Source organism: Leucopleurus acutus, assembly GCF_964270905.1.
Source record: "Leucopleurus acutus genome assembly, chromosome: 9".
NCBI classification, from domain to species: Eukaryota; Metazoa; Chordata; class Mammalia; order Artiodactyla; family Delphinidae; genus Leucopleurus; species Leucopleurus acutus.
The window spans coordinates 61,804,091-61,823,890 of NC_139144.1; the positions used below are offsets into that span (position 1 = coordinate 61,804,091).

The window sequence follows — 19,800 nt, forward strand, 5'->3', positions numbered from 1 at the left end:
AGTTCAGATACTCCAAAGCTCATGTTTCCTAATTTATTATCGCTTGCTACAGTCCTCTGGGATCCAGTAATTGAATTTTACTGGCATCATTACCATATCCACAAACAAGCGAGTCTTCCTGAACTAAATCAGTCAAAGCCTGTTGGCTGACCCACAGGAGATGTGCCCAGGGTGGGAGCTGATCTCAGCATAGAGAGGCGGGCATGTTTCCCTGGCCAGGGAGACTGGTTACTGCTGGGTGCCAGGGAGGCTGCACGTGGTCAGCTCTGAACATCTGCGGGAGAAGTAGGAGCAGAAGAAAAGAAAAACAGGAGGCTCCAAAGACCAGACCCCCCAAACAACCAGGTTATTATCCCACTGCAGTCCAAAATAGATGAGCTCTGAGAGGCGGGATCTACATACTTGGTTGAGAACCAGGAAATTCCACAAGGAGATGTTGAAATTCCATCTTAAAAAAAAAAAGCAGATCGACAGCCTACATCCTCTCCTTTTTACATCCAAAACAGGAAAATAAAAATCATAACTTTAGACGCATTTTAGGGCTACATGGACACATGGTGATCATCTAAATAAATCCAGTCTCCTCATTTTACACAGGATGCTCATAGGAAAAAAAAAAAAAGAATTCTTATCTCAGTGTGATATTTAAGATTTGTTTTTTAAAAATCCACCTCTTTCAAAGATTTACCTTCAAAAACTTAGGGCAGGACTTCCCTGGTGGTACAGTGGTTAAGAACCCACCTGCGAATGCAGGGGACATGGGTTCGAACCCTGGTCCAGGAAGATCCCACATGCCATGGAGCAACTAAGCCCGTGTGCCACAGCTACTGAGCCCATGTGCCACAACTACTGAAGCCTGGGCGCCCTAGAGCCTTAGAGCCTGTGCTCTGCAGCAAGAGAAGCCACCGCAATGAGAAGCCCGTGCACCGCAACTAGAAAAAGCCCGCGTGCAGCAACGAACACCAACCCAGCTAAAAATAAATAAATTTATTGAAAACAAAAAACAACAACAACAAAAAACCATAGGGGAGCACGGAGGCGGAGTGCAATGAATACAGACAGAAATCAACTGCTACTTGATGCCTATAAGCCCCCGGGCAAGTCGCTGAACTCTAAGGCTTGATTCCTTCATCTGGAAAATGGGAATAATCATATTATTGGCTTCTCTGAGTATGGACATAATGCATACAAAATATCTCACAAAGCATCCGGTGCCCAGTCTTAGTGAAACATCATTCTACCTTGGCATTTGTTAAGGAAATAGATCACTTATCTTGAAAACACTGTACTACTAGGAAAATGAGTGGCTGAAAGGATAGGACTGTTTTGATGGACCTGATCCTTCTCGAATAGTTCCCACTATATTTGAGAGCCCAGGAAAGGAGAAAGGCCCCTCAGGTGAGCATCACCAAATTTATGAAGGCACCGGGCAAAGACTTTGGGTAATTTTGTCTGGGTGGCTGAAATACACACCACTGGGAGTTTGCAAAAGCTATGGGGGCTTAGGTGCTCTGACCCACAGATCATATCTCAACTCAGATACTGCGATGCACAATTAGGGAATCCTACTGCTTCTCCCCACAGGCTTCAGTCTCCCAGGTCCTGATTTTTTGTCAGAAGAAAAAAAGCAACTGCTCCACCATTTCCTCCCCTGTTTCCATGCCCCTTCCCTATATCCTTTAAGTAATAATCAAGAAAAATACTCCCAACTAAATCAACCATCAACACGTTGAATTCTGTTAGGGGCTGAGTTGTGTCTCCCCCTTGACCCCAAAATTCAGATGTTGAACTCCTAACCCCCAGGACCTTAGAACGAGATGTCATCTGGAAATTGGGTCATCGCAGTTGCCATTACTGTTAAGATGAGGTCATATGGAAGTAGGGTAGGCTTTTTCTTCAATAGGACTGGTGTCCTCATAAAAGGGGGAAATTCAGACACAGGCAGAATGTCACACGAGGATTAAGTCAGAGGTCAGGCTGATGTATCTACAAGCCACGGAAAACCCAAGATTGCCCGAAAACCACGAGCAGCTAGGAGACAGGTGTGGAGCTGATTTTCCCCACAGCCCTCAGAAGGAATCAACCCTGCTGACCCCCTGATCTTGGACTTACAGTCTCCAGAACTATGAGAAAAGACAGCTCTGTTGTTTAAGCCAGCCAGTCCGCGGTACTTTGTTGCAGCAGCCCCAGCAAAGCAAAACACACGGCAACCCCTTTGTTACGGAAATAAAGCCTCTTTTACCTCCTCAACCTTGTTCCAGGACCACTGTGACCTGAGCACCTAGCGCCCTGCTACCCACACCCCCTTCTCCACAACACCTTCATGGAACAGGCTTGGTGGTGTCTGTGAACTCAGGTCCCAGGGTTTGCCTCTAAACTCCAGGCCAGGAAGCAGTTAGTACCATGCTGGTGTAGGGGGCTGGGGGGAGACGGCACCAACACCATCCAAGGTCACATCCCTCACCCCTGGCCTCCCCTCATCAGATGGCTATCATAGCCTGAGAGATGATAACACAGATTACCCATGTTTTGCAGCCTTATTCAGCTCCCTTATAAGGGAGAAATATGCCCCTAGAACTCTTGCAAACTGGAGTAGCTATTATAAATCTGAGCTTGCAGATGAGAGACTGATGTCATCCTCTCTTTTCAGTAAAAATAGAAAAAAGTTAAAAGAGGAAAGAAAATGCAAGAAACCATCTCTAGCTCCCCCTCTCTCTTATCAACATACACACACACACACACACCACCTATACACACAAATTCTTTTCCACTAGCTTGTGTCTCCTTTTATGGATGTGTATTCACAAGAATACACATACTGGTTTCTGTCCCCTGGGGTAATGATGATAAATATGCCAAGGTCAGCAGCTCCATCAGCCATGGAAGCTGCTCGCTCTGGCAACTGCAGATAATCATTTACCTGGTGAGACTGGTTGCCTATACGACAATTCATGCTTCACCATATCGCTGAAATGTCCCTTATCTCACAAAAACACTTGTCTTATTGTGTCTTTCTGGTGCACAAAGAAATTCATAATGATTGTTTTGCTTTGGATTTTTTTTAAAGTCTTAGTCATGATTTTGTGGGGGAAGAAGTTACTAGAAAACGGGGACTAGGTGGAAAATAACATCAGTGTGGTGACAAAAATATTCTGTTCCACATCCTAGACAGCAAAAACTCAGGCTTCAGTAGATCCAAAAGATCTTCGATGGAAAACTCCTCCTAGCCTAACTCTCTTCTAATAGGACTAATGCTTAAAATTAAAAAAAAAAAAAAAATCCACCAGCTTTTATTGAGAAACTACTATGTGAAATGCACCATATTAGATGATAGGAATACCAACATAAATAAGACACAATTCCAGATTTATTCTAAGCAACATGAAATCTGTACATAGTACACAAAGGGAAGAAATGTATGTTAAATTTCCCAAATGTTCACTGCTTGAGAACTATGCTCCTATATTAAAGGTAGAAAAAGTAGAATCATATGGTACCCTGAGTCAAATATACCATCTTAGAGCACCCATCAGTTTTCAACCATTGCTATGTAAATGGACATTTGGATGGAATTACAGCTATTAAATGACTTGCCCTGATACACCGAGTGTATATGACTTACGTGAACAGTCTGGCATGTGTGTCTCAGTGGGAAAGGTTGAATAGCTGCCTTGCAGCACTCGTTAATACGCAGGTATCCAGGAACTCTACTTTAAGCTCGCCAGGCTCTGTGGAGACACAAAGAGAAATGCAAGATGGGATTTTTGTCCTAAGGGAGCTCACAAACCAGTGGAAAGAACTAACCTCACAGCATAAGACAGTGACCCACCCATGTCAAGACAGAAGGAAGCGTTTGTGGCTGTGAGATGGACTACCTGTCTCTCATTAAATATTTACAGATGAATAATGTAACTCTGGGTATTGTCCTTGACGTAGAGTACAGATTAAGAAAAAGAGGCATAAATAAAGGCCAAACTACTTACAGATGATTTTTAAAGTGTTGTATTACGGAAGAAAAGAAACGTTTGCAGTGAACCTTGAGAACAATCCCCTGATGTTTTATCAGTTGTCCTGTGTGCATGCAAGGCCCCAGAGCGTCAGGATTGACAGCCAGGACTCGAGCCAGCCTGGCTTCCAATCGAGACTCAAACACCTCCCCACTCAGGGATCTTGGTCTGAACGTATAACTTCTCTGTGCCGCCATCTCTTCATCTCTAACGTGAGGATAGTAATGGTACCTACCTCAGAGAGTTACTGTGAGGACTGAATGAATCAGTGTAGGGAAAGCTCTTAAAATAGTGCCTGAAACAAAACTAAACGCTCTCTGTCCCCAAATAGTCAATACTTGAGTCTTACACACTCGCTTTATGCAACACTCACTTTAAGTCTTTACATACAGGAAATAGTACAGATATAAAACCATATAGCACAGGGAGATCAGCTTGGTGCTTTGTGACCACCTAGAGGGGTGGGATAGGGAGGGTGGGAGGGAGATGCAAGAGGGAGGGGATATGGGGATATATGTATATGTATAGCTGATTCACTTTGTTATAAGGCAGAAACTAACACACCATTGTAAAGCGACTATACTCCAATAAAGATGTCAAAAAAAAAAAAGATTTAGACAGGAGAGTCTGGAAGGCAAAAAATGGAGAGTGCATTGCATCTTAAACCAGACAGCTGCTGGATACTGGAGTTAGCTCTTAGAAAAGAGCTCAGTGAAAATAACTGAAGACGGAAGACTAAGTGCCTTTTGGATCTTGCCTAGTTGCTGTTACTGTGTAGCACTTTGGAAGAAAAATATTGTGAAAATTTACTAAATAAAAAAAGCTGTGGCAATGTAAAAAAAAAACAAAGATAAAAATCTCGAATAGAGCATCTCCCTTCTGTAAGATATTTCACGTTGTCAGTTAATAATAGGCAATATTAAAACTAAGTTTTTTTATTTTCTCTGTGACAATGAGCTATTCTTTGTCTATCTAAAATTTTGAGATCTGGTGATTATTACACAGTATCAGGTTTGCACAATCCTTGCCAGGAGTGGGGCATCTGTGGATTATTCCACTAAACAAGAATCCTACTGTATATAATTCTTTGTGTTCCTTCTCCATCAGTTTGGTTTCAGGTTAAGTATTTGTTTAGAGTTCAATGTGAATAATAGAAAGGCACTGGCTTTTACAAGACAGGCCTTCTTCCTAGGCAAATGAAGTATATAGTAAAATGTCTAATTGAGAATTCATGATACCATGATTGATGATGTTCTCAAGTTGACACTGAAAGCCCCAAACATAGGGCTTTAAAAAGTACACAACTCTTCACTCTCCTTCACTTGAACTCTTTCCGATGCTACCTGCATGTAATCCAATTCATAGAGCTGTTCATTTCAAAAGAAATCTCACATTAATCTTATTTGGAAAGGAGTCTCCATGTTTTATATAACGTTGGGGGGTTAAGAGTTAAGTAAAAATAAAACATATTCCTGGGTGCTAATTTGCATTATATTAACATAAATTATTACACAAACTTAACTTAAAAACATCCAGGTGTATAAAATCTCCAAAAACACAGTCTGTCAAATCAAGGAAATTTCTTATTTACTACACATAATAAATGCTTCTGAAAATAAACAATTTAAAAAATCAAGGTTAAACATGCTGTTTGACAAATAAATCTGCATATGACTGAATAAATTTGAAGTCTGTGGTGCACTAATAGCAACAAGAAAATCCAAACTCAGCTCAAATACTGACTTAGTTGATTCAATTCTTCACTGGTATAGCCTAACAGAAGAAGAGTTGTATCCACTTCTGGGCATAAATACTATTTGTCTCCGTCTTGCATATTCTTCTGACATGATGTCTAGCATTCATTTATAAGACTTATAAAGCTCAGAAGAAGAAAGCATGATAAAACAGCCTATTGCTTAAATATAAAGCAATCAATAAAACTAGACTCAGATGCCTAGATGTTGAAACTATTAGACAGAGACTTTACTACAACTAAGAATTAACATATTAAAAGATCTAGTGGAAAGTTACACGACACAAATGAACAGATATGGAATTTCAACAGAGAGGAACATTTTTAAAAAGAAACCAGGGCTTCCCTGGTGGCACAGTGGTTAAGAATCCTCCTGCCAATGCAGGAGACACGGGTTCGAGCCCTGGTCCGGGAAGATCCCACATGCCATGGAGCAACTAAGCCCATGTGCCACAACTACTGAAGCCCGCATGCCCTAGAGCCCGTGCTCCGCAACAAGAGAAGCCACCGCAATGAGAAGTCTGCACACCACAGTGAAGAGTAGCCCCACTCGCCGCAACTAGAGAAAGCCCGTGTGCAGCAATGAAGACCCAGTGCAGACAAAAATACATACATACATACATGAATTTTAAAAAGCATTTATTAAAAAAAAAAAAGAAACCAAAGAAAATGCTAGGGAAATAAAAAGGTATCAGGGATGAGTAATTCCTTGAAGGGCTAATTAGCAGACTAGAACCAGTTGGAAAAAGATTAGTAAACTTAAGGATAGGCCAATAGAGATTATCTAAACTGAATTACAAAGATTTTAAACATGTAAAAGAAAAAGGAGTACAGAATATCCAAGAGGTACATAGCACAATAACAAGTGGTCTAACATACATGTAATTAGATTTCCAGGTAAAAGAGAGAAGGAAACCAGAGCAGAAGAAATATTTGAAAAACTATTTCAAATGGCTAAGAATTTCCTAAAACTACTGAAAGACAACCACAGATGCAAGAAGCTCAGACACCTAAGCAGTTTGAACAATGTTTAAAACACATGGACACATCACAAGCACACTGCTGAAAGACAACTTAAAGAGAAAAATCTTGAATGCAGCTAGAACAAAGACAGACATTATATAGAGAAACCGATGTAATTAGAGCAGACCCCTTGCCAAAAGCTAAGCAAGCTAGAAGACAACAGAGAAACATTTCTAAAGTACTGAAAGAAAAAAAAGTCAGTGAAGAAATCTCTACACCCCCAAAGAAATATCTCAGAAAATAAAGACATTTTCTGAAAACAAAAGACAAGATAATTCATTGCCAACAGAACTACAAGAAATGTTAAAGGAAGTTCTTCAGGTAGAAGGAAACTGGGACTTACTCTCATAATTATAGAGTACCAGAAATGATTTTTTTAAATAAGAATATATGTATGTATTATAAAACATATAATGTTATATATAAGTACATATATTATTTTATATAAACATATATATAATTTCCCCCAAAGAAAACTGAATTGGCTATATTTTTAGCAAGGATAAAGAGAGACATTACATAATGCAAAGGGTTTGTTAGATAATAAGATAAAACAATCCAAAATAGAGCTTCAAAATACACAAAAACAATTGAGATAACTGAAAGGAACAGATAAATCCACATTATATTGGAGACTTCAACATTTCCTTCTCAGTAATAGAGCAGATAGACAAAAGAAATCAGCAACGAAATAGAAGAGCTGAACAATACTATCAACCAGCCGTATTTACTTTACATTTATTAGATACTTTACATAAAATAGCAGAATATATATTCTTTTCATGTGCACATGGAACGTTTATCAATATAGAAAATATTCTGGGCCATAAAACAAATTTCGACAAGTGTAAAAGAATTGAAATCTCTGACCACAAAGGAATCAAATTAGAAATCAACAACAGAATGATATCTGGAAGATCTCCAAATATTTGGAAATCAAACAACACACTTCTCAGGAGAAGCCATAATGGAAATCAGAAAATATTTTCAGTTGAATCAAAATTGAAATACAACATAACAAAATTTGTAGGGAAACTGATAGCCTTTATAGTACTAAATGACTATATTAGTAGAACAAAAAAGGTCACAATGATCTAAAGTCTTTACATTAAGCAACTAGAAAAAGAAGAGATACAAAGCAAGGAGAAAGTTGAGAATGATGATGATGATAAGAGCATAAATCAATAAAACTGAAAAACAATAGTCAATGACATCAAAAGCTGACTCTTTGTAAAGATCAGTAAAATTGACAAACCTTTAGCCAAACCGAAAAGGAGAAGACACAAATTTCCAATATCCAAAATGAAATAGGGGGCATCACTATAGATTCTACTGATATTAAACGAATAATAGTCTAAACAGCTTTATGCCAATAAATTTGATAACTTTGATGAGATGGGCAAATTCCTTGAAAGACATAAATGACCAAAGCTTATTCAATAATATTAGATAATCTGAAGAGTCCTATATCTATTTAAGACATTTAATTCGTAGTTAAAAACTTTCCCATAAAGAAAACTTCAGGCAAAGAAGTGAACCACCAACATTTAAGGAAGAAATAATGCATATTCTACACAAGCTCTTTCAGAAAATAGAAATGGAAGAAACAGTGCTCACTTTATGGAGCTAGCATTGCTCTGGCACCAAAACCAGACACAGACATTACAAGAAAAGAAAACTAGAAACAAATACTCATTATGAACATAAATGAAAAAATTCTTCTTCACAAAACATGGAGAAGTTGAAACTAGCAATACATAAAAATGATAACATATCATGACTAAGTGGGATTCGTCCTAGAAATTTGTGATTGGTTCAGCTCAAATATAATCAATGTTAATTCACCATATCCACAAACTAAAAAGGAAAATAATATGATCATTTCAATAATGGAGAAAAAGCAACTGACAAAACTCAACATACTTTCATGATAAAAACTCAGCAAACTAACTTCCTCATTCTGATAAAGGGAATCTGTTAATATATAAAATCTTGAGCTGACATCATACTTAATGTCAATGATTGACTGTTTTCTCCCTAAGATTAGCAATGAGTCAAGAAAACCTTATCTCACCACCTCTATTCAACATTGGGTTGCTGTTTCTTTTTTTTTTTTCGGTACGCGGGCCTCTCACTGTTGGGGCCTCTCCCGTTGCAGAGCACAGGCTCCGGACGCGCAGGCTCAGCGGCCATGGCTCACGGGCCCAGCTGCTCCGCGGCATGTGGCATCTTCCCGGATCGGGGCACGAACCCATGTCCCCTGCATCGGCAGGCGGACTCTCAACCACTGCGCCACCAGGGAAGCCCTAAAAACCAATTTGATTTCTATATGCTAGAAATGGACACCTGGGAATTGAAGTTTTTAAAAAGTATCATTTACAGTATCAAGAATGTGAAATACTTAGAGATAGAGCTGACTATAGGTGCAAGGTTTGCAGGCTGAAATTATAAAACATTTGTTAGAGAAATTTAAAAGAACAAACTGAATTGAGAGATATACTGTATTCACAGGTCAAGAGTCAGTATTAAGATGTCAATTATCACCAGCTGATCTATAAATTTAAGGCAATCCAAATCAAAATCCCACCAGGCTTTTTAACTTTTTTTGGTTGCAATAACAAGCTGATTCTAAAATTTTTATGGAAAATTTAAAAAGCTAAACAGCCAAAATCAACTTTGATAAAGGAGAAAATTTGGATGATTCACACAACTTGATTTCGAGAAAATTTGGTATTGGCACAAAGACAGACATATAGATCAATGGATCAGAATAGAGTGTCAAGAAACAGAACCACACGTAGGGCCAACAGATTGTTTTCAACAAAGTTGCAGAGATTTTTCAATAGAGAAAGTATTGTTTCTTCAACAAAAGTTGCTGGACCAGTAGATATACCTATGCCAAAAAAAAAAAAGTTATGGGCTTCCCTGGTGGCGCGGTGGTTGAGAGTCCGCCTGCCGATGCAGGGGAAACGGGTTCGTGCCCCGGTCCGGGAGGATCCCACGTGCCGCGGAGCGGCTGGGCCCGTGAGCCATGGCCGCTGAGCCTGCGCGTCCGGAGCCTGTGCTCCGCAACGGGAGAGGCCCCAACAGTAAGAGGCCCGCCTACCACCAAAAAAAAAAAAAAAAAAAGTTAACTTTGCTGGATTCATACCTCACACCATATAAAAATCAATTTGAAATGGATTATAGTCCTAAATGTAAAGAAAAACACCACTAGGAAAATGAAAAGGTAAACCACAGACTGGGAGAAAATATTTGCATAACATATATTTGACAAGGGACTTGTATCCAAAACACATATTCTTATAACCTCATAAGAATACAAAGAACCCAATAAAAAACAAAAGATCTGAACAAACACTTCCCCAAAGATACACAAGTGGCAAATACTTACATGAAAAGATTCTCAATATCATTAGTCATTAGGGAAATACAAATTAAACCAAATAAAAGAATACTACACACCTAATAGAACGGCTTTATTGAAACAGGGAAAAACCAAGTGCTGACAAGTGTGTAAAACAACGTGAAATTTCATACATTGCTGGTGGGAATGCAAAATGGCAGAGAGCAACTTTGGAAAACAGTTTGGCATTTTCTTATAAAGTTAAACACACACTTACCAAACATCCTAGCAATCCCACTCCTAGAATCTACTAAAGAGAAATGAAACACATTTCCATACCAAGACTTGTATGCAAACGTTTTAGCTGCTTTGTTCATAACAGCACCAAATGAAAACAACTCAAATATCCGTTAATTGGCAAATAGATAAACAAAGTGTGGTACATCCACACAATGGAATACTACTCAGCAGCGGTAAGGAATGAACTTCTGATTCACACAATAAAATGGATGTATCTTAAAGCATTATGATGAGGGGAAAAGGCAGACACAAAATGCAACATACTGTATGATTGCATATATATGCAATTATAGAACAGGCAAAACTATAGGGACAGAAATCAAATCTGTAATTGCCCATGGCTGGAGTCAGGGGGAAGGGGATTGACTAAAAAGGAACTTTTTGTGTTGATGGAAATGCTTTATATCTTGATCGGGGTGGTAGCTACGTGACTGTATGCATTTGTGAAAACGAATGGAACTGTACTCAAAAAGGGTAAATTGAACTCTACGTAAATTATACCTCAATAAACCTTACTTTAAAAAAAAGAAAACAAAATTGAAAAATGGAAAGAGAGGGAAAGAAAGAAAAAAAGAGAGAATAACATGACAACGAAATGCAATGCATGATTCTACACTGATCCAAGGGGATAATAGCTAAGAAGGGCATTATTATGACAACTGACAAATTTTGAATATGGAATGTAGATTTGACAATAGCATTTTATGAGCGTTAATTTTTCTGATCTTGATAATTGTACTATGGTTATAATAAGTGACACCAACAAGGTATAAGAAAGAACAGCCTAAACAGAATTAAGCACAAGGCAAAAATAAACAGAAATTGGTGTGTGTGTGTGTGTGTGTGTGTGTCCAGCAATCACAATAGAAATAGAAAAAGCATACAACCAAACAAGGTGTGTGAAAGCACGAAGAGCACATAAATGAGATCTTCCAAGAAGCAAACTATATTCTTCTCAGAGCAAGTCACCCTTTTCCTTGGCACAAAGAGTGTCAGAAAGTCTTTCAAAAGAGATGGGAAGCAGAGGTCAACACCTTCTGAAAAGTAGTTCCAGAGCAGGTGGGGTCAGGGATATACTTAGCCCAGGGATGTACTTAGCCCTTTTTTCTTTGTGGAGCCCTTCCTGAGAATTGGGGAAGTAGTAAGTGTGCAAAGGTAAGAAAAGACACACAAATAGGTACAGTTTAAATGTATGATAAGCAGTCCTAAAGAAGAAATATAGAGATTCTGCACATGTAGCAAGGGAGCAAAACACTTCAGAGAGAATAACCAGAAAATATCAAACTAAAATTGTTTTAAAAGAAACCCTTCCCACTTCCAGCCTCAACACACACACCCAAAGCCACCATCATCAACAATACAACCACATGATGTGGTTACCATTTAAAAGACAAAAGATTGCTAAAAATAAAACTACTATATGATCCGGCTACCCACTTCTGGGTATTTATTCAAAGAAAACAAAAACACTAACTTGAAAAGATACCTGCACCCCCAATATTCATGGCAGCATTATTTACAGTAGCCAAGATATGGAAACAACCTAAGTCTCCATCAACAGATTAATGGATAAAGAAGATGTGGTGTATATATATATATATATATATATATATATATATATATATACACACACAATGGAATATTAGCCATAAGAAGAAGGGAATCTTCTTAGTGCCACATTTTTTGCATTTTCCTGCTTTTTGTTGGCAATTTTGCTGTTTAAAAGGGCTCCCAAGTACAGTGCAGAAGTGCAGGCTAATGTCCCTAAGTGCAGAAAGGCTGTGACGTGTCTTAGGGGGAAAACACACAAGTTAGATACACTTCCTTCAGGCACAAGTTATGGTGCTGTTGGGCATGAGTTCAATGTTAATAAGTTAATTATATATATTAAATAAGGTGTCTTTAAACAGAAACACACATAAAATAAGGGTATATATTGATAGGTTGATGAAAATGTTGTGACCAGAGGCTCACAGGAACCTAACCCTGAACTTCTCGTGGGAGCAATGGCTCAGTATTTGCTAATGCAATGCTTGCTGTGACCTTATACAACATAACTTCTGTGAATAAGGAGAACTGCCTGTTAGAGGGACACATATCCAACTCACAGTGGTAGTCACTTTAGAAGACAGAGCGTGGGGAAGGAAATCAGGGGTTTTTGTCAATAAAGACATTTATTAAGGCTGAACACAAACATTGCAAAATGTTAACTGTCACTGAGTGGTGCTAATATGGGTGTTTGTTATTATTTGCACTCGGTTTAATTTCCTAAAATAAAAATCCTTAGAAAGACACAATTGAGAAAGAAAGGAAATAAGAGGGTGGTCACCATTAAAAGTATGTCTGCACATGCTACAGTGTACATATACTAAGAGTTAAGTATACAGTCAGCTGTAGGGTAAGCATTACTTCATCAAAAACTGTAACTGGGAAAGGTGAATAACTGCTACTTGGCTACAGCTGGTCTAAACATACAACAGTGCTGCCTGTCTCAGCATTAACTATGGCACAGAGCTAGCATTTATAAAACTTTGGTGAGTTTGAAAGAAATGTTATGAAGTTACACAGCCAGGAGATGCTGTTGCTTGCAATGTTGGCACATGACAATTTATTTCTCTAGTGTCCGATGCCAGTTCACAGCCAAATTACAAAGCCACGTTTCTGTGTCCATACGGAATCACACTGCCTGGAGCTTAAAATCTCTCAAACATATGTAATGGGATATTTTGGTAGTCTGCCTCAAGTTAAAGCAACCAGGTTTCAGGAAGCTACATTTTTTCCTAATTATTTCAGTAGTCAATATAAGGAAGTATAATCTCCAAATACTTCAGTCTCCCACGCAAAATGAAAAGAACACTATTTGCCACATGATAGAGAAGGACGAAGTGACCTGAAATCCCTAGGAAAAAAGCACTTGTGTGTGCAAAGTATCCTTCTGAGTAAACTAAGAGTAAAAGGACACTTGGAAATGTTATCACTAAATTAACAGGAAGAGGGGCCCTATGTAAGCAAGACCATTTACGCAGCCTTAGTTCCTATCTAAAGGATGAATTAACTTACGCCAACAGTTTACTAAACATAGGAAAGTTTGCTCAAGTAGTAGCATATTCACTTCCTTTTTTTAAGTAATGAGAAAGTATTTCAAGAGCTATCCTTCCACACCAAATTACAGAAGAGCCTCAATTAAACAAAACAAGGGGAAGGGAGCGGCACCTTAATCTCATTACATGAATCTTCTAATTGGTTAGGGCAGAATGCCTTGTCCGTGAAACTTCTAAAATGTGTCATACAACTGTCATGCTACCAATAATACATCTAATATTTATTGAAAACTTGCCCTGTAACTGGTGCTAACACTTTTTACCCATTTATTCCTTAAAATTGCACTATGGAGTCAGGACCCAGGATTCCCATTTTACTGCTGCAGAAGCTAAGGCACAAAGAGATTAAGTAAATGGAAAGAATGCAATCTCAGACGACTTAAAATTCTTTCACCACTTTAAAATCATTCTGAACTTTAGTGATGTTATAATTCTCTGAGATGATGAAGATATGAGGCTGGGTAGGAATCTGTCTTCATCCCGGGTCATGGTCTGGAAGTTTGAATACATTTCTGACGTGAGAATGCTTCATTATCACTTATCCCCAACTCTCAGAGGCAAAGGGGGGAGTGGTTAAGTACAAACACCAGGTAATCCAGCGTCTATTGTAATAGTTTCTTAATATACAGTAGCTACCCATGTTACTGTACTTCTGGTGAAAACCAGGTGTTTGGCAAATCAGTGAAGGTGGTCTGATCACACGCTAATTATTACCTGGCAGCATCACAAAATGATCTGCCCTCATGAAAGCAATAATCTTACTGGCTGAGCCGAGGACCCCAACACATTCCAGACTGTGTCAATGGCTCTTTAACTGAACACTCCTACCTCTTACAAAGTTTATTCTTTTTTTCTTTAGGAGTTTTAGTTTTCATGTACTTCGTAATGGCAAAGATGGCCTCCAGTTCAAGGTAATTCCTTCTCATTGACCATGAGAGTCAAAGGGCTTGACTTCTAATTCAGTGTCCTTTTAACAGCTGAATCCTGCTGAGACCCATCATTTTGCTGTCACTGGTGTTTTAACAGCATTTTCACACCACAGCTGACCACCTGCTTTTAGAGTCATCTCATTGTTTCTTTGGCTAGAAGGTCACACAGCATTTCTTAAAAATTAAGTCCACACTCTACTGTGGAAATGGAAATTAAAAGAGTGAAAGAGGAAAGACTTCCAGCTTATGTTTCATTTTCTTTGATGAAAACTGCTGTAGAAAAATGCAGTGTACCATTACGAAGGGTATAAAATATTGGAAACTCCAACAAGAAAACATCTCCATTAGTAAGTGGGTTTATTGACATAACTGAACATAACAATGTATAACATTTATTCATTTCCCACTGAAAGACTTTCCAGTGAAAGTGTTTTTACATGGATTTAGGCATTAAGCATTTTCAGTGATTTTTGCAGTTGAAAGGGTAGGTGGTGGGAAGAACCAGAGGTCTTGTTCAGACTTTCAATGGGACTCACTTTATTACACTACTGTGTAAAAGCAAGAGCTAAGAAATGCAATTGCTCTCTGAATGAAAAAGCTAGGAGCACAAAAGGTGCAAGATAACCAAAAGGTTGCAATAAGAGCAAACAACTACACTTCTCCCAAGTACCAATACGCTTGGAATCTGAAGCAAGCCCTGGCAGCAAACTAAGAATAACAGCCTATTTCCTGTGGTTTATTAAGTTTGGACCCCACAGATAAGACTGCCAGAAAAACAGCTGTACTTTAAGTGGTCTGGACATTTACTCATCTGAACATAAACAAAGATCAGCTCATTTAAATCCCTGTGTCCCGACTCAGCTGTTGGGACGACGGCAGGCCTGGCTCAGTGGAGGCCAAACATAAAAGGAGTGGAATGGGGTTGAAGGATCCCTGGACTATGATAGATTCCCTGAGTCTTCAGGACCCTCGGGGGCTTAAGGCCCTAAACAGAAGATTCACTGTTAGCCTTAGCACCTTTGCAGTGGCCTCCCCGGCACCCCACTGCCAATGAATCTACAACCACGGTGAATACAACCATCCTGTACATCTTCCAAGTGACTGCGTTTTTTGACCACACACAAAATTATTAATGTAAACCAAAGCACTACATTTAGTGATAAACATCTACTTCATAAATATCAGGGAATGAAAGTATCCCAAACAGCTGAAAACAACTGAACAAATAAAGGAGCCTAACCCTAAGTTTAAAACAAAAACATTTAAAAGAAATACTGCAATTATTAACTAAAAGATAAGATTTAATAACATGGAAAAAAAACACTGGGTAATGGAGGGATTCATTTGCAAAATACATAATTATTTCACAGTGAGGTTTAAGTACTCATAACCTTCTGGTTTTAGTAGAAACATACAACCACCGATGTACATTTTTTCACATTTTCCCCCTCTACTCTTTCATATAAAGACAATAACATGATCAAACATTATACTATCAATTGCAAGTCACCTTTTGCTCACTTCCTATTAGGAAATTACCTTGATCACTTAACTGTGCAACTCAAGAGAAGTAGGGCACAGTCGACTGTGTGTCACTGATGAAAACGTGAGAGGTACCACATCACATTTATTCCAATCTGGACAGGTTGTCAGAGATGTGGTAAGTGAACTAGAACACTCCCATTCCCTATGGGGTCATCGGTTATGTACACGTTACATTCTTCTATCGAGTCTGGCATTGACATTTCCTTTTCCACACATAGGTTTAAAAAAATAAAATTAAAAAGCCACAGGAGCAACCCTGACAGAGAAGTCTTGCATGCAGCCTTCTCCTGAGAAACTATGTAATCTTAGTTAACCCCAAGGTCAGCAAAAGTTTTTGTGGTGTTAATGTTAAAAGGAAAATAGTTGAACTGCCCGGCTCAACTAAAATAGTCCTTGAGTTTATTGGTCAGTGTGTTAAATGTTAGAGCTCTTCACATTGTTGAAAAAGAAAAATAGCGTCTCTAATTATTTAAACATTAAGTTTTCCTGAATGTGCTATCAACCAACAAAGAGTTCCTCTGCGAGTGTTAAACTTTACCACCTGTTTACAGCATCGCCCTTCTTGGCGAGACCACCAGGCCAGGGGAGTCAGTTGCCAAGCCTCCTTTGTAATGGTAATAAGTTCTTTTTTTCCTTAAATAGAAACAAAACTCCTCTGTTTGACACTGAACAAACAAAAAAAGCATGCATCCAAATCTCTTTCTGGTCACGTAGGGAGCAAGGAGCACCCTTTTCTATCCCAAAGGGGGCCAGCCTACTGCATTACAATGCCAAACCCCCCCCCCCAAAAACATCCACTCTCATAGCTGCACCAATGTCTGCACGTTAAGAAGGCCTCCTACCTCTGGACCCCACCATCCATTTGTCCCCTACTCTTGCTCTTGACCACCAATACCATCCATTTACTTCACAAGTGAGCACTGGGATTGGAAGGTGGTGCAGAATTAGCCATCTGTCCCCTTTGGCCTCTCTGGCAAGCGCACAAAAGGGGGAAACGAGGTCGGATAAAATGAGATCTTCCCCTGAGGGGGGCTGCGGGGGCCCGCGGTAGAGGTGGCTCCCCTCCTCAAGGCCAGTGAGATGGTCTCCACACCCCTGGAGGCCCGGATCTACCTAGTCGGCAAATCGCTGCAGGAGATGGTCCTCCCGCCTCAGGCTGCCGCCCGCGCCGCCGCCCCCGCTGTCCATGAAGCGGTCGCACGGGAACTCGATGAGGTCCGCCTCGCTGAGTGCGCACACGGTGGTGCGCGGCCGGTGCGACTGGAAGCCAGAGAAGTCGGCAGACACGCCGGTGCCCATGGAGCGCAGGGGCCGTCGGGTAGAGTACATGTGGCGAACGTGGACGGGGGCCCCGCCCTTCCGCCTGGCCCGCAGCTTCCTACGCAGCCAGCGCGACGCCCAGGCCGCCAAGGCCAGGAGTACCAGCAGTGCGTTGACGGCCAGCAGGGCCAAGGTCAGCAGTTGGTAGTCGACGCTGCTCTGGCTCCCAGGCTCCGGCAGGGTGACCAGTCCCGCGCAGTGGTCCCGGGGAGCCACCGGGCAGACCCGGCCGCCTAGCACGCCCTCCACGCACACCAGGTAGGGGGTGTCTGCCCGCAGCTCGCGAAGCGTGGCCGAGTCGCTGCGCTCAGGCAGGTAGACGAAGCGGTGGAATTTAGGCTGCTGGCCAAAGCGGTCGAAGAGTAGGCGGAAGCGCGCGCCGCCCAGCGTCCGGGGACTGCGGTGCTCGCGCACCGCCCAGCGCACCGCGGCGCTGTTGGCGCCCACTGCTTCCACGGTCAGGTTGCACAGGATGAACTTGTTGAAGTCACACGGGTCGGATACCAGCGGCGGCAGGCCGACCCCGCCGTCGGACTGGGCGGTGCTCTCCTGCTGCTGCGCAGCCAGGTGCTGCTTCGCCGCGCGCTGCCAGGGGTCGCCGGCTGGCGCAGAGCCCGGCGTGGCCGTCGGGGTGGGCTCCGTGTGGGCTGGATCCGACGGAGTCGGACGTCCCCGCTCAGGCTTCTCGAGGAGGTCCAGGGGGTGTGGCGCCGGGCCCGCGGCAGCAGCGGCGTTGGAGCTCGGCTGCTGGAGGCCCGGGCCCCGCCGGCTCAGCCTTAGGGCGCTGCGGTTACTCAAAAGCTCCCTGGCGGCCCCATCCCAGGTCACCCCTGGCAGAAACCGACCCCTTTGCTGTGGCTGTGGCTGCAGCGGCGGCTCCTCCGCGAGGGCACCTGCAGGGGGCGCCACCTCCTCCCCCGGGGCTGTGGGTAGGGCATGCCGCTTGCTCTCGGCAGTCGGGGAAACCGAAGGTGAGGGATCTGTGCAAGACCCGTTCTGCAGTTGCTGGTCATCCAGGTAATCCAGGTACTTGCCCCGCAGGGCCGGAGGGTGGCGACACTGCACGAAGACGGTGAGGAGCCGGCCCTGCGAGTGCCAGTCACCCATCCAGCGCTTCAGGTCCCTCAGCCGGCAGTCGCAGGTCCAGCCGTTGCCGTCTAGATCCAACCGATAGAGGGCTGGGCTGGAGGCGAAGATGTCCCCGGAGAGGGCACTGAGCGCATTGTCGCGCAAGCTGAGCTCGCGCAGCCGGCCCAGGTGGCCAAAGATAGTGGGGTGCAGAGCGGACAGCTCATTGCCGCTCAGGTCCAGCGCCTCCAGGCTGTGCAGAGGCTCCAGCAGCGCCACGGGCAGCTGGCTCAGCCGATTGCCCTCCAGGCGCAGCTCGCGCAAGGCCTCCAACCCCCAAAAAGCCTCGGGCGCGAGGTGCGTGAGCTGGTTGCCCCTGAGCGAGAGTAGGCCAAGGCGCGGCAGGTGCTGGAAGACGCGCGGCCCGAGGTGCTGCAGGCTGTTGGCCGAGAGGATGAGGGTGGAGAGAGAGCGCAGCGGTGCGAAGGTGGCCGCGTGGCGTAGGGAGGGCTGCAGCTCGTTGGCAGAGAGGTTGAGGAAGCGCAGCTTCCCCAGATGGGCGAAGGCGTTCTTGCCCAGAAAACGGATCCGGTTGGACTCCAGATGTAGGTAGAGCAAGTTACCCAAGGGGGCAAAGACGGCGTCCGGCAGCGCCCCCAGGGCGTTCCCGTCCAGCCGCAGCTTGACCAGGCTCTCCAGTCCCTCGAAGGAGCCTCGGCTGAGGCGGCTGATCTCGTTCCCGTTGGCGTAGAGGATGCGCAGCTTGCGCAGCGGCGCCAGCGTGCCCGGGGCGAGCGCCTGCAGGAGGTTGTTGCCCAGGTAGAGCTCCTCCAGCCGCGAGAGCTTCTCGAAGGTCTTGGGGTGCAGAGAACGGATCTGGTTGTACTGCAGGTCCAGCCGTCTGAGCTGCCCCAGGCGGTGGAAGTCGAAGGCCGTGATGTTGGTTATGAAGTTGCCGCCGAGGCTGTAGGTGAGCACGTCCTGCGGGCTCGGCAGCGAGCTGGTCTTGGGCACGGCGCGGAGCCCCCTGTTGGTGCACAGGAGGTGCTGGGGGTGCTGGCAGTCGCAGCGCTCCGGACACACCGGCTGGGCCCGCGGCGGGAGCGCAAGGCAGCCGCACACCACGAGCAGGAAGCGCAAGGCGCGGGCAGCCTCCATCGCCGCCCGCCCTGCGTTCTGCGGCCCGATCGTCCTCTTGGCCCGCCGGCTCTGTGTCTCCTCCGCATTCCCCTTGGCCTGGCCAGAGTCGCTAAATGGCCTCTTTCGGACTTAGCAGCGCCGTCCAGCCCCTCCTCCGCCCTTTGTCCGGTGGCTGGCCCGGGTCTCTGCAGGCGGGCTTTGCCTGGCCAAGTCAGGCGGCGCAGGGCGCTCCGCGAGCTCCGGGTGCTACTTGTTGCATTTTTGCAGA

At 43.1% G+C, this 19,800-nt stretch overlaps 1 protein-coding gene across 1 annotated transcript; it reads right to left on the reverse strand.

Annotated features, from left to right (window-relative positions):
• Window positions 1-3,631: 3,631 nt before the first annotated feature.
• Window positions 3,632-19,550, reverse strand: TRIL (TLR4 interactor with leucine rich repeats; the record flags this gene model as incomplete). Its single annotated transcript, XM_082846572.1, has 2 exons — window positions 3,632-3,728; window positions 17,118-19,550. One exon carries the CDS (start codon window positions 19,548-19,550, stop codon window positions 17,118-17,120), a length of 2,433 nt encoding a protein of 810 aa, XP_082702698.1. The 3' UTR covers window positions 3,632-3,728.
• Window positions 19,551-19,800: the final 250 nt, after the last annotated feature.